Genomic DNA, 26,049 nt, shown 5'->3' on the forward strand with positions numbered 1-26,049 from the left:
TTAGATTTTTGTGGTAACATTTATTTGATCAATAGACGGAATTGCATCTTTCCATAAACAGTTCAGTTAAATATTAACAAATTTACAGTCATGAGGAATGTAAAAAAAAAAAGAAAAAAAAAAAGACACAAAAACCCAAACAATGGTCTTCTTAAAAAAAGCCCCATCCCCAGGACCCCACTCAGGATAACATTAAACACAACACCAACGGAACAAGAACTCTAATTTCCAGCTCCATTGTCACATCGTCCTTTTCAGTGCTTCACAGTTCATCCTTTGGCTCTGCCTGCAAGGTAAAACAAAGACATGTGAAATCTGTGGCATTCAGAGTCATGAGAACATATTAAGGATGTGAAACGATGCAAAGAAGCCTCACCGTTTCGTCATCATCATCTATAGCTTCTTCATCTTTATCTTCAGACTCTTCCTCTGCTGGCTCCTCTGGCTCTTCCTCAGGTTCTTCTTCAACCTATGGAAAAGACGCCATTTTTAATGGGTACTTTAACAGTCAAGTCATTAAATTATTAATGCATGGGAGTCAAAATTAGATTAAAAGCCAGTGAACGTGCCTGTTCGTCCAGAGCAACATTCATGCTGAGCCGGAGCATGCGCTCTATTCTGTCTCCGTAAGCTTTTGTGTCGGCCAGCTGGTATCCTGAGCGCAGAGTTGCCGTCTCAAACAGAACCACTGCGAGATCTGATGCGGTCTGGTCCTCAGCATCAGCCTAAAAATGCAAGAAACAAAAGTAGTCAGACGTGGCGTCATATTTTCGTCAAAACCGTTTAACACATTCAATGATGCATCAGTAAGAAGGGTAGCTAGACGCTTACATTGACTCTGTTGAGCATCTGCTTGACAAGGGGATGTTTGGGGTTGATTTCTAGTGTTTTCTTCTGGCTGGCATAATAACTGAGGAACAGACGACAATACACGTGAGCTTCAAGTGGCAATAGGACAGGTTTACAGGCATTTATACATAATTAAAATAGCTGAAAAGTTTTAATAGAAATTACACAACAAATAGATTCTAATGTTTTGTCAGGGAATTAGATTGTTGTATTGCATGTCATGGACAAGATAGTGTTTACTGGACCTTTAGGAACCAACTCCAGCTTAAGTTCACACCATCTCAATTTTCCCAAAGAGAGTTGGTAATGCTTATGGGTCTTTAGAATCCCCAGTAAACTATGTAATTTTTCCTACTAAAGTTTGTCCTTCCACTCAACTTTCCATTAACATTTTGGGATGCAGCGCACTTCAAAGAAAACAAAAAAACTGGTTTGAACTCCGTGTTGAGTGCATCAGTGTGACTGTTGTACAACAATCATGTAAGGAGTCTTACCCTGTGATTGGTTGTGCCACTACATAATATTTTCAAAATAAATATCCCTTCTACAATTTATGTCTTGTCAACATTTTAAGACACATTTTAGAGTTTTCACCTGTCTTAACAAATAAATACTTTAAGTATCCTTCCACTTAATGAATCAATGAGATTTCAGTTGAATTACTGAAAAGCATTTGACGTCCTTGCATTTTCTGGCATGCAGCTGTGTTGACGCTCACTTTGTGGAAATGTCTTTTCCTGTCTGGTAAGCCTGAGCCTTCATGATCCTCTCCATGTTTCCTGACCAGCCGTACTGACTGGCAACCAGGGCGCAGGGCGAGTTGGTCAACCTCTGAGAGAGAACGGCCTTTTCAATCTGTTGAGAAAAGAGGCAAATATTTTGATTATGCGACATTAAAAATGAGCCAAATCCAGGATTTCTGTTGGTGTGTGAAGTAACTACAACAACACAGCAAATTTCCAACCTTGTCCTTCAGGGCCTTGTCCTTGAGCCAAGTAGTGAGAGGCTCAAACTCCTTCTCCAGGGCCTCCCTCTTCTCCTTGGCCTTCTCACTTTCCTCAAACTTGACGCCCTCTTTGGCCACATTCTGGAAGCGTTTTCCATCAAACTCTGGCAGCGCCTGAATGCAGTACTCGTCCACAGGCTCCGTCAGGTAAATGACCTCGTAGCCCTTCTTCAGCAGCCTCTCAACGAAAGGAGACGACTCCGCCTGTCAAGACACCGCAGATTATTTCAGCGAGTTTTCTAACACTTCAACACGCTCCAATCCACCACTCTATACCATCGTTACTTACCTCCTTCCTGCTGGTCCCTGCCATGAAGTAGATTTTGTCCTGCTTCTCCTTCATGCGCTCCACATACTGCTCCAGACTGGCCAGGACGGTGTCGCTGTTGGACGTCTGGAAGCGGAGCAGTTTGGCCAGACGGGTTCTGTTGGAGTGGTCCTCGATGACGCCCAGTTTGACATTGGTTCCAAACTCCTTCCAGAACTTTTCGTTGTACTGATCATCTGCAATCTTCTTGATCATGTCCAAAGTCTTACGGACCAGCTTCTTGCGGATGACCTATGGAGTCAGGAGAAATTGTTTTTTAACCAGACTTCTTTCGCCTTTTCATTTAAGGACTGTAGAGACTGCAATGGACTTTGAGATTACCTTGAGCAGTTTGTGCTGCTGCAGAGTTTCTCTAGACACATTCAGAGGAAGGTCATCAGAGTCAACCTGGCAAAGGAGACCACACTTAGTCTCAGAGGAAGTGATGGTAAAGCAAATCATATAAACAAAACCAGCTATCAGCAACTCACCACTCCCTTGACGAAGTTCAGGTATTTGGGCATCATGTCGTTGAAGTCATCTGTGATGAAAACTCTCCTGACAAACAGCTGTGTGACAAAGTTTTGACATGAATCTCAAACTCCTGCATACGTTTTCTCTCCCTCGTTTGTTGAAACTAAATTCTGCTTTGTTCGCAAACCTTGATGTAGTCGTTCTTCTTTGAGCCATACTCGTCAAAGAGGCCACGTGGAGCCGAAGTGGGGATGAACAGGATGGACTTGAAGGTAACTTCACCTTCAGCAGTGAAGTGGATGTGAGCCAGGGGGTCGTCACTGTCCTGGTGGGGAGAAAAATGTGACTGGAATTTAACAAGGTCATTATATAAAAAAGCTTCACACTTGTCTGACAAATATAGACCGTTCATACCTTCGAGAAGGTCTTGTAGAAAGCCTTGTATTCGTCCTCTTCAACCTCCTTGGCCAGTCTCTGCCAGATTGGCTTGATGTCATTCATCAGTTCCCAGTCCCAAACCGTCTTCTCAACCTACCATGTGAATGATGGTTTAAGAAAAGGTACAATACTGACTTTTGGTATCCAATCAACCATGACACAGCAAAAAGATTAGATCAACAGGTGAGGAAAAATAAGAAAAAAAGAATATAACTGGTTCTGGTTGGAAACTAAATATCCACTTAAGTGCTAGCAGTGTGCATGTACAGTACTCTTTAGTGTCGACATTGTCGGGATGTGAAAAAAAATTTCAAGGAAGTCCAAAAGGTTGGAAACCTCTTGTAAAACCAATGGTCTACCTGAACTTCCGGCATGTACTGCCACAGCTAGTAATAACTGTGGCATGATGCTAATACATCATTAGCTCAACATGATGCTAAACAGTTCAATATGTCCACTCTAATCAAGTCCATAATGAAAGATTGTGAAATCCTGTTAAACTGCAGAGGAGACTGAACAAAAACAAATAGGACAAAACAGCCATTTATATTAAGGAATAATTTAGCAGCCAACAGTCAATTTGAGCCTTTTACCAATTAAGTTGAACATGTAGCATTTATTTTTAATTGACTTTGTAGAGAAAAAAAAATCTTTTAATAAGTTGATTAGAGTTTCAGATGAGCAAAGCCAGAACAGTTCCAATACAGAGTAAACTTCTCTAACTTCTAGAGTGTTTTAGGGGAGAAAACACTCTAGAAGTACAGCTTAACTAAACTATTATACAACTCAACTTCAAGTTCTTACCTTCTTAGTCTTTGGCTTGTCTTTATCCTCCTCCTCTTCCTCTACTTCGGCTTCATCTTCAGAAGCCTCCTTCTCTGGTTCCTCTGCCTCAGCGTCATCATCAATGGGCTCTTCAACCGTCTCAGTCTTACATGTACACAACAAAAAAAAAAAACATTTGCTCTGTTCTATATTCTACATCAACTTTATAATAGCAGGAGTGAGTATTAGAATTAAATAATCACCTTGCTAGCCCAAACGTAGATGGGAAAGTTGATAAACTGGGAGTATTTCTTCACAAGATTCTTGATTGTTTCAAGTTCAAGGAAGTCTGAGGCCTCCTCCTTCAGGACCAGTCTGAGTTTGAAAAAAATAAAATAAATAAATAAGAGGCGAAACACTCAAGTTCAAGGTTAGTGCAGAATGAGAACTGAAGTAGTGACTATACAACTAATAAAATGTTTACAGAGTTATTCATCAGCCATTAAACTCAATTAACGTACGTAATGGTTGTTCCCCTTCCCAGTGTGTCCTCACGGGGGTCCTCGATGACCGAGAACTGGTTGGAGTCTGACTCCCAGATGTGCTGGGTGTCGTTGTTGTGCTTGGATGTCACAACAACCTTGTCAGCAACAAGGAAAGCAGAATAGAAACCCACTCCAAACTGGCCAATCAGCTCGGACGTAGACTGCCCCTCAGTCTGCATCTCCGTCATCTTGTTGAGGAACTCGCTGGTGCCCGACTTGGCGATGGTGCCCAAGTTTCTCACCAACTCGTCTTTGGTCATTCCGATACCGGTGTCGGTGATGTGGAGCATGTTCTTCTCCTTATCAGACTGCGAACGAGAATGGAGACAGACATGTCACGGGTTTAATTGTTTACAGTGTGACAGTTCTGATAATAAAGCAAAGATGTCTAGGTAGTAGCATTTTCCTGCTTCAATCTGGGGGGAGAAATGTATAAAATTCACTCCTGCACTCTCCATGCCATCACATTTGAGGAGACTGAATTGAACATTTTAGCAATTTTAAACATCTTTAAAATATATCTTATTGCTTACTTTAATTTTGATGGTGAGCTCTTCATTTGCTGCCAACGCTGATTCATCAGTAAGCGACAACAGCCGGATCTTATCCAGAGCATCTGAGGCATTAGAGATCAACTCCCTGAGGAAGATCTGAAAGACATGAACAGGTGAGCATCCCCCAGACAGTAATCCAAACAGGGTTTCCCCTACCCTCTCCCCTCCTCCTACTAACCTCCTTGTTTTTGTAGAGAGAGTTGATAATGAGCTTCATCATACGATTGACTTCTGCCTGAAAAGCATGTTTTTCAGACTTTTCCCTGAGTTCCTTAATCTGAGAAGCATTCAAACCATCCAGCTGGATAGCCTCCTCCTCCCTGAAGGAAGACAAATACAGAAACGCAAGTGAAACAAAACAGATTTAAAACATCCATAAACAGAAAGCAATTGGACTCCTTGTTTAGAGTTGCTTGTGACGGTCATGTTCTCAAGAACTGAGGATCTACAGCAGTAGCTCGAAGCAAGAGGACACTTTCACTGCTCACATGTCTGCCCTGATGATCCATGTACATAAGCTTGGGGGAGCTGACCTTGAATTTGGGTGATTGTCAGTGTGACCAAAAACAAAAATTTGTGTCAGCTTTGGATTTGCAGTAATTCAGAAAAATGAGCAAAGGTGTTGCTGAAAGTCAGAATATTCTGTGACAAAGAAGATATATTGTGTTTATTTTTTTGGACACTTCTGCTTAGATTATAAGAATCTCATACACTAAACACATAAGCCTCGTTTAAACAATTTTACTGCATACTTCCCACCTAGCTACAAGAGCTGTATTGGCAGTTAAAACTTTTTAGCATGGCAGTAACGTTTCTAAATGGCCATGCAAGACATTTTCTGCAACTCTAAGACAAGTACCACACAACACTGATATACAAATACATGAATCAATGACTGCAAGACCAAACTGCCCATAATCGATTTTCAGATATTCTTTACAGTGCTGATGGTCTAAACATCAATAGTGGAAATAGCAAATTTGAACTTATTCTGAAGGCCTATTTTTAATTTCTTCAGCAAATAAGCTGCACCTACCTCTGCACCACCTCATCATCTGTTCTGGACCCATCTCTGCTCTTTCCCAGGTCGTCCTCAACTGTGCCATCCACATCCACTTCATCCTCAGCCCTTACAGCAGCTGCCACGGAACAGATATGGTTACATTTTTGTCACACATGTCGTACCATACATCTGCGTCGGTTGTAACGGTTGACACCGATCATTTAAAAGACAAAATTAGCTTGAAAGTCCGATTGACTGCGATAGAATGGATGTCTTTCTGTAAAATGAATTGTGTTGCTAATAGAAACTTCTAGAAAAACCGTTACGAATCACAATAGTGTTTATTGTGACACTTTAACAAAAAATTAACGCATATCTGCCCTAGGATTTCCCTGTCTCCATAGCAGCCAACGTGCGGCTTCATTCCCATAACCAGAAACTTCTGGAAAGGCAACAAGGAATAAGCCGTTTTGAAGGTTTAATATTCATATTTATGCATAAAGAAAATAAGAGTTGTTATGAATGAGCACGAGGTGGAAAAGCACAAAGACAAGTTTCCATTAGCCTTGCTTCAGCTAAAGTAGCTAAAAAAATTATGAACAGCAAGTGAGCCACAATGACAAAAAAAAAACTTCCCACTACTCACCGAAGGCTAGGAGTGTGAAAAGCAGCCCTATCACCCAAACTCGTTTCATTTTGAAATAAAGCTCTACTGATGCCGTGAGTGCTAAGCTCCTGAGACAAAAGGCAGGAGAAACAGCGCAGGAAGCTCTGTCTTTACAGCAGTTGCCGTGCGGCTACTTCTTCGACTGAGTGAGCGTGCCCAGTCCGTTAAACCCACCACCGTCGACCAATGGCTGCGCACCACGCACAACATTGGACCAATCACTGCCAAGCATATGGCACATGCGGTCCAATCAGATCCCTCAACATAAGTCCATGACCGAAAATCGTGGCTAGACACCATTGGCCAAGAGTGAATATTCAGCACATCGCTACCAAAAATTAAGGTTGTATTTTACATGAAAATCTACGTTAGTTAAAGATTGATTTGTTGAACAATATCACAGTGAAAAAATGCACTAGCTTGCAATTTTTCAAGTGTCATTTTTTTCAGATTACACCGAAAAAAAACGATGTCTCTTTTTTGTTCATGGCTTAACTGCCAATATCATTGCATATATATATATATATATATATATATATATATATATATATATATATATATATATATATATATATATATATATATATATATGTGTGTGTGTGTGTGTGTCTGTGGGTGTGTGTGTGGGCGTGTGCGTGGGCGTGTGTGTGTGTGTGGGTGTGTGTGTGTGAATTATAATGCCATAATTAGGTGATAGCAGATATGCAAATATGAAAGATGAATATGTCTTCTTTATAGAGATGGCAGCTTATTTGATCTGTACTAAATGGGAATCTCCAAGGATTGCGCTGCTTGTTCTATAAAGTTTAGAGGTGCTCAGCGACAGACATAAAACTTATCCAGGATTTGGCTCTGGGCTCTACACTTTTGCTTTCAATTTTGGAGAATATACAAGTAAATGAATGAATGAATCAGGATTTGTTTTATTTTAAGAGCACTACTTGTCTTATTCCACCAGATGGCAGTGTTTAGTTAGTAAGTAAATAATACGGTTGTCACCTCTAATGAAGAATGTTTATGATAAATAGATGTGCCAGATGTGTATGTTGTCGTGTTTCATGCCCCAAGGGTGTATCTGATTATCTGAGCATCATATTAGGCTGCACTTCTTAAAAAACATATTTATCTGTGTGGCCTCAAGATGAATGTAATTAAAATACCAGATTTGATAATAAATCAGTTTCATTTATAAATTGTCATTTCTGACTTAAAACAATACTGATTTTCAGAACACGTGAAAATCTACAGAAAAGTGACTATGTGTAGTCATTTCAGAGCTTGACATGTTTCAGCAAATGCAAAGCTCATTGGGACATTTGGATTAAAATGACCATGTAAGAAAATTATTCTGTTCTCTGTTGCCGTTTAAACATGTTCAGGATTGCACAAGAGAGTAATCTTTCCCAGCAATGCATAAATTAAAAACTGCCATGTTAGAAATACCATTGCATAAAATTTGTATACAGCTTTGTTAAAAATAATGACCCCAGTTTGGGGTGTTCTTATCAGTCCAGTTGGGGATTAACTATGGACTAATCAAGCCCTGAGATGATTTTAGACAGCAGAGTTGATATTGACATATCATGTTGATAAATGTATTAAAATGACATCATCCAATGTTAAAACTCTCAGTTAAAACTCTCAGATAGAAGTGGAAAATAATAACCCATAATTGGATTTCTAAAAAGTAATATTTGGGTGAAGATGAGTGATTGTTGTCTTTTTAGTTAATTTTCCATACCTGAATAGGGCACCTAACCCTGGGGTAATCAGAATTGAGGTAGGGTATGCCCTAAGTTGGTGGTCAGGAAATAAGCAGTTTTTGCTAGTCGGTCATAACAATTATCTGTAATCTATCGAAAAGGTAAAGCAGAAAGTAAAAGTTGCATATTTACACCTGCACAAAATTGATGTAGTTTATTAATATGACACTTTTGCCTTTGGACTGTTGGAGGAACCACCAGGACAAGTGCAGTGGGCTTTTTACTTTTTACTTATATGTGTTCAAATAGTGATAGTAAAGTACAGAAAAGTTTATGACATGAACACTGAAACTGTACTGTACACTACTATATTAAATCACAATTCAAACAAAGCTTGAATATTTTTCGATGTCTGTATGTAGTTTTCTGGGTTTCATTTTAGATTATTATCTCTTTTTAATTCATTCAGAGCGGGATTTTTTATATATATGTTTTCCTCAGTCGTGACTTTAAAAAATATATATATATTGTCATAAAAAGGATGGTAAATGTATTATTGATATTATTTTTTTTTACATCTATTAAACTTTTCTCAAATTAACATTTATTTTGACTTAAATGTCGAGAAAGGTCCAACACTTTAGTAAAATTATCTAAAACACATCTGTGATTTTCTGCATCTAAAATATATATTTTTTCTCCCTGTGTTTACCGAACAGGCAGAATACCGGACGCATCGGCCTCCCATTGGCTGTGACCTTTAGAAACGCGGAAGTGACGTCATAGTAACCTTACAGAGACAGTTTCGGTATTTACAGAAGAGCCTGTTCCACATGCGGCCGACTGGGAGTCCACGGCGCCCTCCTAATCGCTCGTCCCGCAGAGAACACCGCAATGGCGCCCCTGTCGCGGTCCCTTTCGTCTCTGGTGAAACACACGGAGTGTCTGTGGAGAGTGGGTCTCTTCCGTAGCTTCACGCCCAACCACGCGTTCAGGTCTGGCTGGTGGAAGAGGAATTTCAAGGCAGTCTGCTGCGGAGGAGCCGGTGTCCAGCCGCTGTTACAGCAGCGCGGAGCCAGAAACTGCGCAGCATCTGTGAGCAGCAGCTCCTCAGATGGTCAGGACACCACAGAGAGGCTGTGGTCTGTTTACAGTGAGACGAAGAGACAGACAGAGGGTATGCTGCTCTAACATTAATATCTTAAATATAAAAATGCTCTAGCTTTGTAACGCTGATCTAACCCTGGTGACAAACGCCTTACTGTTATACAGCTTTGTTTTGAAAGTCTTTGTGAAGAGTAGTTACGTTATATCTACTGTTATGAAGACAAAATATCAGTGTTTTTTGATAGTTTCTTTGACCTTTATATATTTTTTAGGGTTTGTAGACATTTTTTAATTGAGATCAAATTTAATTAACATAATTTATTGTCCAATATCTTAAGAATAAAACATATCAGCAAATAAAATTCAATGTAGTAATGGGCGTTGGACCATTTTTTGGCATCACTTTGCACGAAGGGCTGTCATACAATTATTACAAATATATGTTACTTATAATAACACAGACTAGCCCCTATTCCAACTATTACTGAACACTGCCGGTCAGCGGGCATAAAAAAAACTACTGCACTTCTCCTTCGATCCCAAAAAGAGGCATTTGGCCGTTTGGCAGCATTTTTGGATTTCAAACTAGAGAACAGATCATCCATTTTTTACATTGTTGATGTCTGTTAAAGTGCCTTGTCGTGGCATTGAATTGAATGAAATTAAAGTATTTTCCTTTTACATACCGGTAATTTATCTTTTCTCTTAGTAATATCCACCAGCGCCGTTGATCCCGACACCATTTTTGCAAACAATGAGATGAGCCTGCGAGACATCGAGATCTACGGCTTCGACTATGACTACACCCTGGCCTTCTACTCCAGCCACCTCCACACACTCATCTTTAACATAGCGCGGGACATTCTCATCAACAACCACCGGGTGAGGCGCCTTACGGGGTTGACTGCAGTAAACAGAAGTTTAAAGGAAATGTACAACAATGGGTTCTAATTGTTTGTATTCTCATCGTTCCATCACAGCTTGGAAAAGGATTTGATTAAAATATTAAGAATCTGGAAACATTCTTCCCTGCTCCATTCACTAGAATGACAGATATTTGAATTTCCTTTTTTATTTTATTAATTTTTTCAAAAGATAAATAAAATCATAAAGTGTAAATATTAAATTAACAGGAACCCTGTATTGTGGGTTTTCTAAATTTGTTTTAAGGTTTAGCCCCGGGCTTGTCAATATCAGAAAAACATCTAATTGCAATTCTATTTTTGAATACAGTGATGTTGGTATTGATTAAGAATAACCCATATTTTTTTTAGCTCTTTTCTTTGTCGTCCATGCAGAATTTGAAACATAGTATGTAATCAAATATTGCATCCAATAAGTTTTTTGTGATTGTGATACTGACACAGTGCTAATCAAATTTGAAGCATTGTGCAGCTCTAGTTTAGGCCGGGCTGTCACCTCATATGTCACCTGTATTAGAGTTGTGTTAACTACTGTTGTCACCTTGAATTTTGTATGATTATATTTTATTCATTTATATTATATTTATATTTATACACAATATCTGTATCTCTTGCTATAACCCCTTATAGTCCATACATACATAGTCTTGTACATCTGTAAATAAATATTTATATCTCGTAGAGCACTTCTGGATAAATGCAAACTACATCTCGTTGCTTGTACTTGTGACAGTGCAATGACAATAAAGTTGAATTCTATTCTATTCTATTCTATTATTAGTATCCAGAGGATTTGCGGAAGTATGAATATATTCCAGATTTTGCAGTAAGAGGGCTTCACTACGATGTCCAGAAGGTGAGAGAAAGTTCTCCTCGGTAAAATCGGAAGGATCGGCTAAGGATGGAGTTGCCATGTTAAAATCATTGATCTGATTTGCAACAGGCACTGCTGATGAAGATAGATGCCTTTCATTACATCCAGCTGGGAACTGTTTACAGGTATTTTCCTTGAGTCCAGAGGGCAATCTTAACATTTATTTTCTTAGTGGTTTTAGGATAGGAAGTTTTTCTCATGTCGCAAACAGTCAAGGGTTAAGATTTTTAACATATGCGTGTCTTTATAGGAAATAAAAATCTAAGCTATTACCAATATTTTTTTCAGCAAAGGTTGTTGAATATAAGGCTGAAACAATTAATCAGATTAATTGTGATGAATCGATGATTGAAATAATTGTCAACTAATTTAGCGATCGATCACTCCGGACTCAAAAAAAAAGGCCATTTGCTGAAAACACAACATCCTCAGAGCCATTAATTAAGTTCAAACTAAACAAAAACATATACATTTTGCATCTAAGGTAAAATAAAACCTGTCTAAGCTAAAACTCCTCAAATAGTTTTAGCTTCATCCAGTTCAACATCCATGCATCCATTATCTTGCATGTTTGTCCCCAGTGGGTCTTCTGGTTCATATCATAAAATTCTGAAGAAAAGAGCAAAACAAAAAAATCCCAATAAGCATTTTTTGCTATCCAATTATTAATATGTTCATCAACAAATTAGCCCTACATTGTATTGATATTATATCAAGCAGAAAGAGCTCAGCTTTTCACGTGTTGATGTTAGAAGTATTTTTTAGCTGCAGATTCGTCCTTTGCTACAAATGATCAAGCGTTCACTGAAAGAATGCTATGGTATTGCATGTAAGGCAATAAAGTTATTATTTTATTATTTAAAACAGAAGTTGAATTATTTGTTCATTTGTATAGTTTATTGCATTTGAGGTATTATATAAAAAGGCCAATTTCTTTATCTGATTAATCGTCAAAATAATTGATAAAATAACCGATTACTAAAATTATTCTTTCTCTTTTTGCAGAGGTCTTCATCCAATGCCTGACGAGGAAGTCGTCGCCATGTATGAAGGCTCCCATGTTCCTCTTGAGATTATGAGTGACTTCTATGGCAAGGTGAAGCTCATTCGCACACTTTCTAGCTCTTAGTTTAGCTGCTGAAGCCCCAAATGTACACAGTGATGATGAACGCCTGTCCTGCAGAGTATACATGGCCACACTATGAAACAGTTCATGGACATATTCTCGCTGCCGGAGATGACACTCCTCTCTTGTGTCAACGACTTCTTCATGAGGCACAACATCGATTACGAGCCCGTCCATCTCTACAAAGACGTAAAGGTAAATGCGCCTCGTCTTCGTTGCATCATTCTTTCTATCCGTGGTTGCATCTGCTGGTGCCGGCATCTGTCCGTACTTAGAATCCTATCATGCAGTGCATTTCAAAACAATGTGAACATTTCTGTGTGTTTTTTTTACATTACAATTGTGTATAATAGTGAAGTGAGATTAAAATGATTATGAACGTGGTTTCATAATCATTTTATGGTTATGTGCAGGGGTTGTGCACATATTTATTCATGAGGAAATTCTTTGAAGGACCATCTTTCTCCATCAATTCCAGCTGCAAACGGGGAGGTTTTTGCCTCCCTCCAGCAGCTTCGCACATATTTCTTTATTTCGTCCTTGCAAAATAGCTAAATTCACTCAGATCTGATGGATTGTATCTGTGAAAATAGATATTCAAGTCTCGCCACCGACTCAGAGTTGGATCATAACATTTTGATCTCTAAAGTGTCCGTTGTGCTGTTTGTTTGGCGGTGTTGCAAGGCTTGAAGATGGAAATCTTCAAGCGGGCTGCCTCTGACAGGCTTTCTTCCATTTTTTCTGAATTTATCTTTTCATCAAAGAAGGGAAGAACCTCATAGAATAATGCTGCCACTACCATTTTCCTGTGGGGAAGAAGTTGTGTTCGCTCATTGTCAGTTTTCCACCACAGATGGTCTTTTCATGTTGGTCAGTATTGGCTTACTGTGACACTCCTATACATTTTTTTTGACATTTATATTGCATAAATGTCAAAAATGCAATATAAATGTATTGCATTTATATTGCATTTCACACTTTATCTTTATCACACTGCTCTGTGCTTGTCACAAATTCACAAAATAATTCTAAAACGCATTTTTGGGTTTGTGATTGTAGTAAAAAGATGTATAACACTTTAGGGGTATAAATAGCTATCCCAGACTAATAGTACTTGAGTGTTGCCGTATTTACACGTTGCAGCTCCCTGCGACACTCCAGCCGTCCTGCGCCGTCTTAATTTTAGCACTGCTAAAAAGCAGCGTCTAATTTTAGACGAGCAATTTCACCACCAGCCACGTGGCTCTGCTACTTCACAGGAGGAACGGTGAGAAATCAGCGCCGTGTTTTCCCTCTGAGGCCTGCTGTCGTGCTGCTCCTGTCTGTTCTCAGTGACGCTAAAGCATTTTTTTGACAGATAGCTGTCATTAAAAGCTCCACAGACACACACACACACACACACGTGCTGTGTTTGAAGAATCCCTCTCATCTTTTCAAGGACGCCCTCCTTAATCTCTTTCTTCTCTCCCGCTTTATGATTCAGTTTTGACCTTTTACGTTTTTGAAACTTTTTGTTCTTTTAAATTTTTTATTGCGTCAGCTAGTCTTTGAATATGATGGAGGTTTTAGGTTTCCCCATAAGTGTATGTGTGGTTTTTACAGAGTCGTCGGTTCAAAAGTTTTCTCACTGTGACAACAGAGCTCCGAAACTCCGGCTTTCTTCCTGTTTCATTCGTATTCAAGAACGATTCTTCTCGCGCTTCAAGCCAACTGTTTATTTACGGAGTAAAGTTGCTGTCAGAGCTGAATGCTAATTGTGTGTCACTGACTTTCTGGCTGAGTGCTGTTTGCTTTTCTTCCTCGCAGGAAGCTATCAGAGATGTCCATGTCAAGGGCATTATGTATCGAGCTGTGGAGGCGGATATTGGTAACATTCCTTAACACATTTCCTTTTGTTTGAGAAAATGATACTGCCTTATCTCAGAAGGTGCAAACACATCGTTTCAGCATTGAGAGGTCACGCTTTTTAAATAGAAAGCACAATAGATTGGTACTATTGACCCGTCTTTTTTTCCGATTTTTTTTTTTTTTCTAGGAAAATACATTTGCTATGGTGAGCAAAGCCATGCTGTGTTGAAGAAGCTGTCGGCGCACGGAAAGAAGATGTTTCTCATCACCAACAGCCCTTTTGATTTTGTGTGAGTAAGATTAATCCATGTTTGTTCACAGCGAGTAATGTTTTGCAGTACTAATGTTGAATTTATGGAGCTGTTTTGCAGTGTTCATACAGTGTTCCAACAGCTACCCTGTTTTTGTGTATTTTTGCATTTTATTGGAATTTTTTTTGAGTGGCGCTTAACTGTGAAGTAGAATTAAAACCCTGCATTGAATTAAAATCTGAAAAACTGTAACATTCACTTATGTTCACCAGTTCCAATCTTCAATCTGATACTCCTGGAAAAAAAAAAATCTGTGAAATCAGTTACCTTCAAAAGTGACTTATTTAATCAATAGATGTGCATAATTTAATCCCAGTATAAAGGAGTTTGTTAGCAAGCATTAATGAACAAACGACATCACAAAGAAAGAAATAAACGTCTGGAATAAAGAAGTTTATAGCTTAAAATACCATTCCAATTTTTTTTAGCATCTCACCGAACATTTTTCATTCCATCATGCAGAAATGAAAAGGGGATGACATAATTGCAAGCCTTCCAATAAATGCCATTTCATTGATCAGACAACCCAGGCAAGGAGAGCATTAATCAGAGAAGCAGCCAAGAGGGCCATGGTAACGCTGGAGGAGCTGCAGAGATCAAGAGCTCAGGTCAGACAACCTGTGAAGAGGAGAAATACTAGTTTTTTTCCCCCCCTCGAAAGTCTGGTATTTAAGGTGTGGCAAGAAGAAAGCCATAAAAATTCCCATGAGCACCAGGTTACTAACTCGCCATGTAGAGGACACAGACATGCTGAAGAATGCGCTCCGGTCAGGTGAGACCAAAGTTGAGGTTTTTTTGCTTACATGCAAAACATAGAAAGCTAACACTTCACATTACACTTAGGAAAAACACCATCTCCATGCTGAGACATGGGGGATGACATCATCACATAGCTGCTTCTCTTCAGCAGGAACAGGGAAGCTCAGAGTTGACTGATGAATGGATATAAATACACATCAGACTAGGAAGAAAACTTGAACCGACAGCGCTCCAGTCTCAAAAGGTTCAACGAGTTTGAATACTTTTGAGAGGCACTGTGTGCAGCGGGCCTCACACATCAGAGCGCCAATATTTACTATTCTGTACACTTTCGCATTGACCATGAAGTCCTTTGAAGTCAAAGCTGTTTGCACAAATTGAGCAGTTGGGAAGTTGAGCTTCAAAAGATTATCTAAAGCCCAAAAGCAATGAAGCGATGTCCTTGTTTTAATATTAAGTCATCAAAGCAATAAGGAGGGAGATGAGTACACACACTGAAATTAGTCGGTTCTTAAATATTTATTAATGGAGTGTTTTAAATTGCTATGTAAATGCGAGTTTTGATGAATGAAGTTTCGAGCGCACGCTCAACACATTTTCCAGCGGGCGGTGGGGTCGGCGGTTTGTTCCAACGTACATCTCCAGGTGTCTTTGGAAAACGAGCTCAATCTGTAATTTGCCTTCGTCGCATCAACAATGTAGGAATTAGTTTGAAAAGCAGAGCATGTAAGTAAGAGGAAAAACTGCTGCAAAGATGGCGAAATGGTACTGCAAAGTGGCCAATTAGGATAAAAAAACGCACCAGGAAAGTGCAATGTAACTACAGTCATTTCTGTAAATGTATGTAGTTTGTGTCTGACTGCTGCATGTTCTCCAGGTTTTGTGCAAACAGATGAAACGCCCACACCGAGCGTAGACGTCCGGTTGCTGATGTGCCATAGAGTAGAAAAAGCTATCGATCAGGGAGGAAATATTGTCGCCCCTCTATGGTTTGCTTTAAAGCTGGGCTGGCCTTAAATATTGATGTTTAAATTGATCAAATGTGCTCTTGTAAAAGCTGTGACACAGAGGCTCTGCCTTAGAAAATACTATGCTCTTCATTCTCACGCCACTGAGTAAAATCTATGTTTTGTCTTTGACGTTCTACCACAGCCACGCCAACTGTTTATAAAGCACTTTAGAAACAACAGGCACTGACCGAAGTGCCGAACAAAAAATGATTAAAATAAAACCTTTGAAATTGAAACAAAAGAAATGATTAAAAGGAGAAATAAAATACTCGTATTTTATAATAAATAGGAGCAAGAAAAAATTATATGACAAAAAGGAAATTAAACTATCTTATGTTGGATCAAAGGCCAAGGAGAAGATGTGGGTCTTCATATCGTAGTGTAAACATTTTTTTTAGTTTGGCCCAGTTCTGACATAAAACAGTATTATTTTTGATTGATAGTCACTGCCACAGTTTGATAATACAAGTTTTGGAGAATCTTCCTACAGTTTGAAGGTCTTTGGCTTGTTCTTGAGTGCTGCATGTTTGGTTCAAAGGTCACGTCGTTTTGGTTGTTTCTTTCCTGGATTTTTTTGGGATGCGAACCAGAGCGGACCTTCATGAGATTTTCTTCCTAACATGTTCATAGGAGGACAAGCCACTTTGATAAACAACAATTAAGGTCATTTTTCTATACTTTACTCATACTCTACCATATGTAAATATGGTCAATGACCATCAGTAATATCTGCCAGCACATAAAGTTATTTTGGTTTACCCAGAGATGATTGAAATATTCCCAACTCCGAAGACTTAAACCTTCAGTCTTCAAGTCTGTTTTAAGGTTTTTCTTGTCTTTAGCTATAGAAACCTCTCATTGTATGTATAACAAAAACTGCATGTCTGGTTTTGAGAATACAGCCTGTAAGGTCAGTGGCAGTAGTGTTTGTGACGAGAAGCCAGCAGGAAGTGAAGGTCAGTTTTAGCCAGCAGCAAACTTCCTTTACAGAATAAATTTGTTCTCCTCCCTTCTGGTTTTAGGTAAAGACCAAATAGGGCAAAGTTCAATAGATATGGTGTCTTTTTGTTCTCAGGTGTAATAAATTAACTGAATCAACCCAACCCTCCTACATTTATAGAGCAACACTGAATACTGTTATCTGATTTTATCGATTTCAAATAGATTATTTTGTTTCCTTTTCTTGTCCCCTTTTGTAGCTTAACTCGGTGTTGTTTTCTGGCAATATTGTTTAATTTGTCCTATGTCCTTATTTATTTTCTTTTACTGACATATTTTTTCACTTTATGCCTCTTCATAGCAGATCCAGTTTGAAGTTGAGATCTCTGTATGTGCTTCAGTTATCTTATCTTTTGACTATCTCTGCATAATACCTTCATGTCTCAGTCCATGGCTTTCAAAGGGATAAAATCAAACAGTCTTCCCTGTTTTTTTTTTTAGCCTTTCTTCTTCATGGTACCTTAAAATTACCCAACATAAAGGTACCAATAGTGAAGTAATAACAGTGTTGCAAAAGATGGTAGTGAACAAAAAGTTGTTCCAGTACATCTAAGCAGCTATTTCCCGGTGTTTTGTTTTCATAGGTCGACACACACTGTGATCCATGTGTCTTTTAAAAAAAAATGTTACTGTTGCAACATTACCAGCACTGTGACCATGTACTACTTACTCCACCTCACATCTTGAGGTATCTATTGACTGATCCCCAGTGATCCTTGTTCTCATCAGGGACCGTGGAATGAGCTACATTGTGGGAAAAGACTGGAGAGACTTGTTTGACGTCGTTATTGTCCAGGCCGATAAACCTAGTTTCTTCAACGACAGAAGAAAGTAAGTATTTTCTCTGAGTGGCTTCTCCTGTGTTCTCATAAATATGATTGTTCTGCTTGCTGTTGTTTAGACTGTTTCTAACTGAACTGTTGACAATTTGCACTTCCTGCTTTTTTTTCCACAGACCCTTCAGGCGAGTGACAGACAAAGGTGTGTTACTGTGGGACAGGATTCACAGGCTGGAGAAAGGGGAGATCTACAAGCAGGTACTGCGACGGAAAATTTATATTTTATACAGTCTAAAAAACTGCTGAGTTAAATCCAATTTTGGAGTGTTTTGCCAAATATGAACTGATGCATAATTTAACACTTTGTCAATAGATGAGTCCAACTGTATACTGGTTAAAATGAAGACTATGTTGAGAAGAATAATTCTTATCCTGGATTACTGTAAACTTTGCACTAAAACCGACTAATTTGATGAAACCTCGTCTTTAAACTCTTGGGAATGACCAATAAAATAAGAAAAGTTAAATCTGGGATAATTTACCAGGCATGGGCGGAGAATCCATCATTCAGAGAGAAGTTTGATTGAATATTTAATGAATTATGAGCTGAATTATCTTAATATAACAAAAACACGCTGCACTGTCTATGTTGCCTCTATTAGCAGTTCTTCGGTCATTGTGTGGATGTTGAACTTGTCAGGATCTGTGTTTTTCCGTGTTTAGTTAGAGTTTTTTGTGTCCTTGAGTCTCTTCGTTGTCCTGTCCTCCCCTTGATTGTTCCCAGGTGTGTCTCGTCTCTGTGATTACCCTCCCGTGTATTTAACTCCACCTGTGTTCCTTGTTCCTCGTCGGGTCCTCGTCAATTTTTCGTCAATGTTAGCTTCCGTGTCGTCAGTGTTTCCTTGTGCCTGGTGTTCGTTGTTGGACTTATTTACTTCATTAAATCATCATATTCATCTAACCTGGGTCCGCTGCATCTGCCTCACCACCAACACCACCCGCACTTCATGACAGTAGGACCCGACCATACCGAACGGTGAGGCTGCTAAGAAAATGGACCCAGCTGAAGTGAGGTTCCCTCCAAGAAGGCAGAGCGGAGGGAGGCGGAGATCTGGCAGGGAGGAGACGGAGCTAGCTGAAGCCCTCGCCGACCTGCAGCGGGAGCTATTCCGGGGGACAAGACTGGTGTTGGCACCCCCCGGATTCGGCCCCCGTCGATTCCTTCGTCCGGGAAGCCAGCGACGTGAGCCGCCGGTGGAGCCGGCCCCTCGTCGCCTTCCGGAGCTGTCACCTCCGCTGTCTGCCCGGAGACAGCGATGTGAGCCGCCGGTGAACCCGGCCCCTCGTCGCTTTCCGGAGCCGCCACCTCCACGGTCAGCCCGGAGACAGCGACGTGAGCCGCCGGCAGACCCGGCCCCTCGTCGCTTTCCGGAGCCGCCACCTCCACGGTCAGCCCGGAGACAGCGACGTGAGCCGCCGGTGGACCCGGCCCCTCGTCGCCTTCCGGAGCTGTCACCCCCGCAGCCGGTTCCAAGGCTTCGCTGCGGCTCGCCCCCGCGGCCGGTTCCAAGGCTTCGCTGCGGCTCGCCTCCGCGGCCGGTTCCAAGGCTTCGCTGCGGCTCGCCTCCGCGGCCGGTTCCAAGGCTTCGCTGCGGCTCGCCTACGCGGCCGGTTCCAAGGCTTCGCTCCGGCGCACCCGAGGCCGAGTCGGCCGGCGTTCCAGCCAGAACACCGGAGGCCGAGTCAGCCGGCATTCCAGCCGGCGTTCCTTCCGAGACTCCCAGTGTTCCTTCCGAGACTCCCAGTGTTCCTTCCGAGACCCAGACCCCCAGCGCTCCGACTCAGACTCCCTGTGTTCCTCCAGAGACTCCCTGTGTTCCTACCGAGACCCAGACCCTCTACGTTCCTTCCGAGACCCCGACTCCCGAGACCCTCTACGTTCCTTCCGAGACCCCGACTCCCGAGACCCTCTACGTTCCCTCCGAGACCCCGACTCCCGAGACCCTCTGCGTTCCTCCAGAGACCCTGACCTCCAGCGTTCCTCCAGAGACCCTGACCTCCAGCGTTCCTCCAGAGACCCTGACCTCCAGCGTTCCTCCAGAGACCCTGACCTCCAGCGTTCCTCCAGAGACCCAGACTCCCTGCGTTCCGACCGAGACCCCCAGTGTTCCACCCGAGACCGAGACCCCCAGTGTTCCACCCGAGACCGAGACCCCCTGTGTTCCGACCGAGACCCCCTGTGCTCCGACCGAGACCCCCAGCGTTCCGACCGAGACTCCCAGCGTTCCACCAGAGACCCTGCATCGGGGGGCTCGTCGTCGCCGTCTGTGGGCGGCCCCCGGGGCTCATCATCGCCACCTCCAGGGCCGCGGAAGGCCGCTGGACCGCCTCCTGGGGTCCCGCCTCCGGGGTTCCCGCCTCCAGCGCCGCGGACGGCCGCCGGACCGCCTCCGGGGTTCCCGCCTCCAGCGCCGCGGACGGCCGCCGGACCGCCGGACCGCCTCTGTGGTTCCCGCCTCCAGCGCCGCGGACGGCCGCCGGACCGCCTCCGTGGTTCCCGCCTCCAGCGCCGCGGACGGCCGCCGGACCGCCTCTGTGGTTCCCGCCTCCAGCGCCGCGGACGGCCGCCGGACCGCCTCCGTGGTTCCCGCCTCTGGGGTTCCCGCCTCCAGCGCCGCGGTCGACCGCCGGACCACCTCCGTGGTTCCCGCCTCCTTTGCCTCCGCCCACCCTGTGGGTAGTTTTTTGTTTGTTTTTGGACTCTTGGCCCTCCCTGTGTTTCTGCCCACAACGGTGGGTTGTTTTGTGTTATTTTGGACTCTGGCCCGCCGTCCAGCGCCCCTCCTCCCACCCTTGTTGTGTTTTTGTTTTGTGGGCGTCTGGTAGCCGCCCTTGAGGGGGGGGTTCTGTCAGGATCTGTGTTTTTCCGTGTTTAGTTAGAGTTTTTTGTGTCCTTGAGTCTCTTCGTTGTCCTGTCCTCCCCTTGATTGTTCCCAGGTGTGTCTCGTTCTGTGATTACCCTCCCGTGTATTTAACTCCACCTGTGTTCCTTGTTCCTCGTCGGGTCCTCGTCAATTTTTCGTCAATGTTAGCTTCCGTGTCGTCAGTGTTTCCTTGTGCCTGGTGTTCGTTGTTGGACTTATTTACTTCATTAAATCATCATATTCATCTAACCTGGGTCCGCTGCATCTGCCTCACCACCAACACCACCCGCACTTCATGACAGAACTTAGCTCATGCTTACTATTTATTTGTTCTTTTCCACTTCCATTTTTTTATTTGTTACATGAACTATTCATATTTATTATTGCGTGAATGAAATAAACAATAAAAAGTAAACATGGAAATGGAAATGCAAACAATTTGGCAACTAGAAGGCAAATGTTTTCTTCTGTGAAAATAATCACTGACATTTGTGCTATTGTACATCATAACTTTGCCATCTTTCTATTCTATATTTGATAGAACAGAAAGAGGTTCAGTGAAATCTGATGAGGTCGTTCTTTAGTTCTCACAGATTTCTGACCCAGTGTCTCGTTAAAACTGTCCAACTTCACTCCCAAGAGCATTTGGCTCAGAGAAGAAAATCCAGCAGTTTTCTGTGTGAATTTCCTGCTGTGGCCACATTCATTGATATAACAGTTTCATTGTTTTATTTGATATATATATTTCTTTGCTCTACAGGGAAACCTCTATGAGTTCCTCAGACTCACTGGCTGGAGGGGATCCAAAGTGCTTTACTTTGGAGATCACATTTACAGTGACTTGGCAGTAAGCAGCATCCACACATATTTACTACCAATAGCTAATTTTATCTACACAGACTGTTGCTGTTTGGGATTTGAGCAAAAAGAGGAGTCTTGTTTTACCACAGATGAAGTGTGTAATCCTCTAAGCTAAAAAGACAGATTCTGGCTGTTTAATCTTCCCAGTAGTCTATGGCCCATATTTACCATTCCAGTCAATTTCTCACAGTTCACAATAACACCCCTACGGGACGCTCGGCTTATCAGATAAGATTCAGAAACGTTGCCGACACAAATGCAGGAGCAATCGGCTCATTATCAGTGAAGACCAAAGAGGTTTATGAGGAGCAGCACAAGTTAACGTCGAATCTCAACCAAGCAGACCTGTTTAGCCACAAGCTGGTAATTAACTAACTACATGCACATGTTTGTGGTGTGCTGCTGTACACCACACCCAAAACACAATATAAACTTTAACATCATCGCCTGTTCAGGTACTTAGCATGCATTCGGGGGGGTTCAAGTCATCGGAGCGATGGAAATTCAGTCAGTAGACATTCGTCCTGCAACCAGTGAGTTGCCAGTTTGAATGGGTGAATGACTTTACTGTGCAGCTACGTAGGCCTGTCACAATAAACAATAAATCAATTAATCGCATGATAGAGTAAAAGAAACTCAATCATTTTCATTTGCTTCATTTATTGTTTTTGTCTCTTTTTACCAAAAACTGAATGATGAAAGTCTTCAGTCTGGTGTTTTGGTCTCAAAAACAACAGAAAGAAATAAATAATTTTTTCTTTTTTTGAAATATATTTTTGTTTACAGAGACTTCATAATTTATTTTATTTGTTGTTTCTGTGGTTTTCTTTATTTATTTTGGATATTCCAAATGTCTTCCAGTTCCAGTGTTTAAAGCGTTCATTAGAATTAAAATGTATTGATCTTTGAGAACGTGTTCTTGCATTTTTATGCGAGTATTATTATTATTATATTACTTGAAACTGCTCTCAAAACAACAATATTATCATTTATCGCAATAAGTTCTGGGACAATTTATCGTCCAGCAAAATTTGTTATTGTGACAGGCTTACAACTACGGGCCATTTACTATTTTCAAGACGTTTGATTTGGTTTGATGTTGGATGAAATTCCAGAAGGAATGCCAAAAACAAGAAAACTGCTAGTCCTCACCTGTGTTTTGGCGTCCCACATTGCCCCTGAACTCTCTGATAGTGTTTGCGAAAAGAATGTTCCTGTGATAACATCGCAGTCACAGATTACAATGTGCAAGATGGAAAATAAAACAGTAAAGCAACCAAGCAAGAACCCAAATAAAGGTTCAGTTTATCTGGGCATTTTTCTCTTGCTGGTTAGGTATTTTCGATGAATAATAGAGATAAAAAACAATCAGAATGTTGAAATCTTTTGCAGAACATAATTTCTGAGCCCTCTCAGAGTGCGTACGCAGCTTATTTCCGAGCCTAAGAGATAGAGTGCCTATGTGGTTACTGATTTTCTGCAAAAGAAGAAGATAAGACTTGTCTTGGTGTTCCGAACATATTTGCAGCCCCTGGAAAAGAAAACAATATGGACTCACTACTGCAGCAGGTTATGGTGTTTAATTTTTGCTTTAGATATGAAACAAAGCTATTGTTTTGTTTGAGCTGAACACTGTGGCTTTGTAATGCTTTTCTTAAAAAATTGACATGACTGTGTTGTAGTTAGTGACACATTTTTTTCAGATAAAAAGAAAAATTGGAATCATTTATCTTGTGGAAAAAGTAATGAAAACAAAACAGCACGACTTTTACTCCTAAGGCAACACATTTTTCATCATTTCAATACCTTTTCCCTTTTCGTGTTTTCCTCAAAGGAACTTGAAGTAAAACATAGTCACGTCCCGACTTGCAATCATGTTAAAACATCTTCTGTTTTCAGCTGGTACAGAATTTGGGGTTTAGATGATTACAGTGTGCATCGTTCACTTAAACAATGTCACATTCCCATTTGCAAAGATAAGTGTGTCCGCTCTGCCAAATGTTTAACTGCGTGTTTGGAAAATGAATATTAATTTTGACTAGAACTCCTTAGAAAAAGACAGGCACCCTGCTGACTTAATAAAGGTTTTATTATTATTTTATTACTAAAAGTACAAAGCCTTACTAACTCTGGTCCTTATTCATTCTGCTCAAACTGATGCGCAAACTTGAAATTGCTCTAGCTCAATGTTTGAAATGGATTAATGGGCACTAAAATGCCTTATCTGCGTAAATTGTTAAATGTCAGCGCGTCAGTATCACTCCACTTTATTCAGTTCTTATCTCTAAAAGCGGCTCGTTTGTCACTGCCAGACTAACTTCTGCCAATATATTATTTGGAATCGCAGAGTTTAAGTGCTTCGGAGATGTGTTTATAAATATGCATGATCAGCTGTGAAGAGCGATACTGAAAGAAACAATTTACATCACTGGCATGAGGCCTGCTCAGTGGCCAGCAGCCATGAGTCAATTATGTTGTCGAGCTTGTTTAGAGCAATAGAAGTTGACATTTGTGGCTTATACTGACCACAACTTACTGTCAGACCCCCTGGATGGAGAGAAGGAGATAATGGCTATAAATAGGCACAGTGGAGAAATGTCTTCAGGTTACGGCAGAGTTGATTCAATTACACAAATATGCTCTCCAACTCCATCTCAGGTACTTTTGAGTCACTCATCAGATCCCATACCAGCTGAAAATGTGTCTATTGACATTTCTTTCAATGTTTACCTAAGCATTATGTCGCCACTTTACTGTTTCCTAACTAATTTCTTGCAATTAATTGGCGCAGCTCACATGCTTTTGACTCAGCTTTGATGTTCGTCAGGATTTAACTCTGAAACACGGCTGGAGGACAGGCGCCATCATCCCTGAGCTGCGGAAGGAGATAAAGATCATGAACACGCCGCAGTACGTCCACATGATGACCTGGTTACAGGCTCTGACCGTACTGATCGAACAGATGCAGGTCAGACGACCATTGCAAACATTCGATTTCATCTTCCTGTGCCACTCCGTCTTTACTTCTTTAATTTTAACGTGCACGGGGTTTTGTCTAAACAGGCGCACCGGGATCCAGCAACCCAAGCTGTCGTCGAGGAGTGGATCAAAGAAAGAGAAGCCATGAAGTAATCTAAGATGGATTTGATCTGAAAAGATTTAGCTTTAAAAAAACAAACAAACCCTGCATTATTAACTCCGCTGCAGTAGAAATGCCCACATCTTGATTACGTTTGTTTTCGTGGCAGGCCGCAGACGAAGGACATCTTCAACGCTCAGTTCGGCAGCCTCTTCCGCACCTACCACAATCCCACCTACTTCTCACGGCGACTCTCCCGCTTCGCCGACATCTACATGGCCTCTATCAGCTGCATGCTCAACTATGACCTCCAGCACACCTTTTTCCCTCGACGCACTCCTTTGCAGCACGAGGCGCCCCTTTGGCCGGAACAAAATTCTTCCGGATTTGGGGTCTCTTCTTCTTCTTCTCCCCCTCCTCCTGCTCCTCCTCTAACGCCTCAGGACCGAAGCAGAGTCTGATCACACAGGGAAGTGTAAGAGTTAAAGATTGAACAGTCAGTCTCTTAACTTAATGCTTTAAGAAGTGTATTTCAGTAGTAGTTTGTGTTTTAAATGGGCATATATCTATTTTTTTTCTTTTTTACCTCAACTGTGTTCAGGCTTGTAGATCATGAGTTATCTTCCTTTCCATGTCTAAAGTATAAGGCAAAATAATGTGAAAGAAACAAACCAAGTACAAGGCAGCCGAGAACTCAGCCGAAAGTTGCCAAAGAGCAATAAAGTTGAGTCAAGAATGGCATAAAACAATGAAAGACATCAGTGATTTCAACAAAATTACCAGCTCATAAAGGGAAGATTCATGGAGATTTGTCCAAGGAGAAGATGAAAGTCGGGAGAAATCTGAGCGCAGTAACCTGAACAAGTTCTGCATAAGTGCTTGTGACAAAAAGCATAAATCAAAGCACAAATAATCTTTTGGATGCTGGAATTTCTTTACGCCAGCACCTTTACTATAATTCCCCTGAACATCAGCACTGCTAGGCCTGTCACGATAGCAAATTTTGCTGAGCGATTAATTGTCTCAAAAAATTATTGCGATAAACGATAATATTGTCTGAAGACCTTTTTACACTGATTTAATGGAAATGACGTAATAATGCATGTGATTTCTTGCCAAAGATAGATACACTTTATTT

At 41.3% G+C, this 26,049-nt stretch overlaps 2 protein-coding genes across 2 annotated transcripts; one reads left to right on the top strand and one right to left on the bottom strand.

Moving 5' to 3' along the window:
- Positions 1-6,759, bottom strand: hsp90b1 (heat shock protein 90, beta (grp94), member 1). Its single transcript, XM_032587700.1, has 18 exons — positions 6,588-6,759; positions 5,975-6,077; positions 5,117-5,258; positions 4,918-5,034; positions 4,361-4,692; positions 4,103-4,214; positions 3,879-4,004; positions 3,051-3,167; positions 2,824-2,961; positions 2,654-2,731; positions 2,505-2,570; positions 2,145-2,414; positions 1,814-2,059; positions 1,568-1,704; positions 832-910; positions 570-725; positions 377-469; positions 1-286 (listed from the first exon to the last, which is right to left on the bottom strand). The coding sequence occupies exons 1-18, from the start codon at positions 6,634-6,636 to the stop codon at positions 263-265; spliced, it is 2,385 nt and encodes a 794-aa protein (XP_032443591.1). The 5' UTR covers positions 6,637-6,759; the 3' UTR covers positions 1-262.
- A 2,332-nt stretch (positions 6,760-9,091) lies between these two features.
- Positions 9,092-25,818, top strand: nt5dc3 (5'-nucleotidase domain containing 3). The gene is made up of 14 exons (XM_032587722.1): positions 9,092-9,488; positions 10,128-10,300; positions 11,123-11,197; positions 11,285-11,340; positions 12,221-12,311; positions 12,399-12,536; positions 14,148-14,208; positions 14,377-14,479; positions 17,998-18,099; positions 18,224-18,305; positions 21,732-21,818; positions 24,660-24,800; positions 24,896-24,960; positions 25,081-25,818. The coding sequence occupies exons 1-14, from the start codon at positions 9,206-9,208 to the stop codon at positions 25,370-25,372; spliced, it is 1,749 nt and encodes a 582-aa protein (XP_032443613.1). The 5' UTR covers positions 9,092-9,205; the 3' UTR covers positions 25,373-25,818.
- Positions 25,819-26,049: the final 231 nt, after the last annotated feature.

Source organism: Xiphophorus hellerii, chromosome 2, assembly GCF_003331165.1.
Source record: "Xiphophorus hellerii strain 12219 chromosome 2, Xiphophorus_hellerii-4.1, whole genome shotgun sequence".
Taxonomy (NCBI): Eukaryota; Metazoa; Chordata; class Actinopteri; order Cyprinodontiformes; family Poeciliidae; genus Xiphophorus; species Xiphophorus hellerii.

Coding starts and splice junctions, on each gene's coding strand:
- hsp90b1 (XM_032587700.1), bottom strand. CDS start 6,636: ATGAAACGAGTTTGGGTGATAGGGCTGCTTTTCACACTCCTAGCCTTC. Junction 4,215..4,360: donor GGAAGGGGAACAACCATTAC/GTACGTTAATTG, acceptor TTTCAAACTCAG/ACTGGTCCTGAAGGAGGAGG. Junction 470..569: donor ATGTTGCTCTGGACGAACAG/GCACGTTCACTG, acceptor TCTTTTCCATAG/GTTGAAGAAGAACCTGAGGA.
- nt5dc3 (XM_032587722.1), top strand. CDS start 9,206: ATGGCGCCCCTGTCGCGGTCCCTTTCGTCTCTGGTGAAACACACGGAG. Junction 12,312..12,398: donor TGAGTGACTTCTATGGCAAG/GTGAAGCTCATT, acceptor CCTGTCCTGCAG/AGTATACATGGCCACACTAT. Junction 14,209..14,376: donor AGCTGTGGAGGCGGATATTG/GTAACATTCCTT, acceptor TTTTTTTTCTAG/GAAAATACATTTGCTATGGT.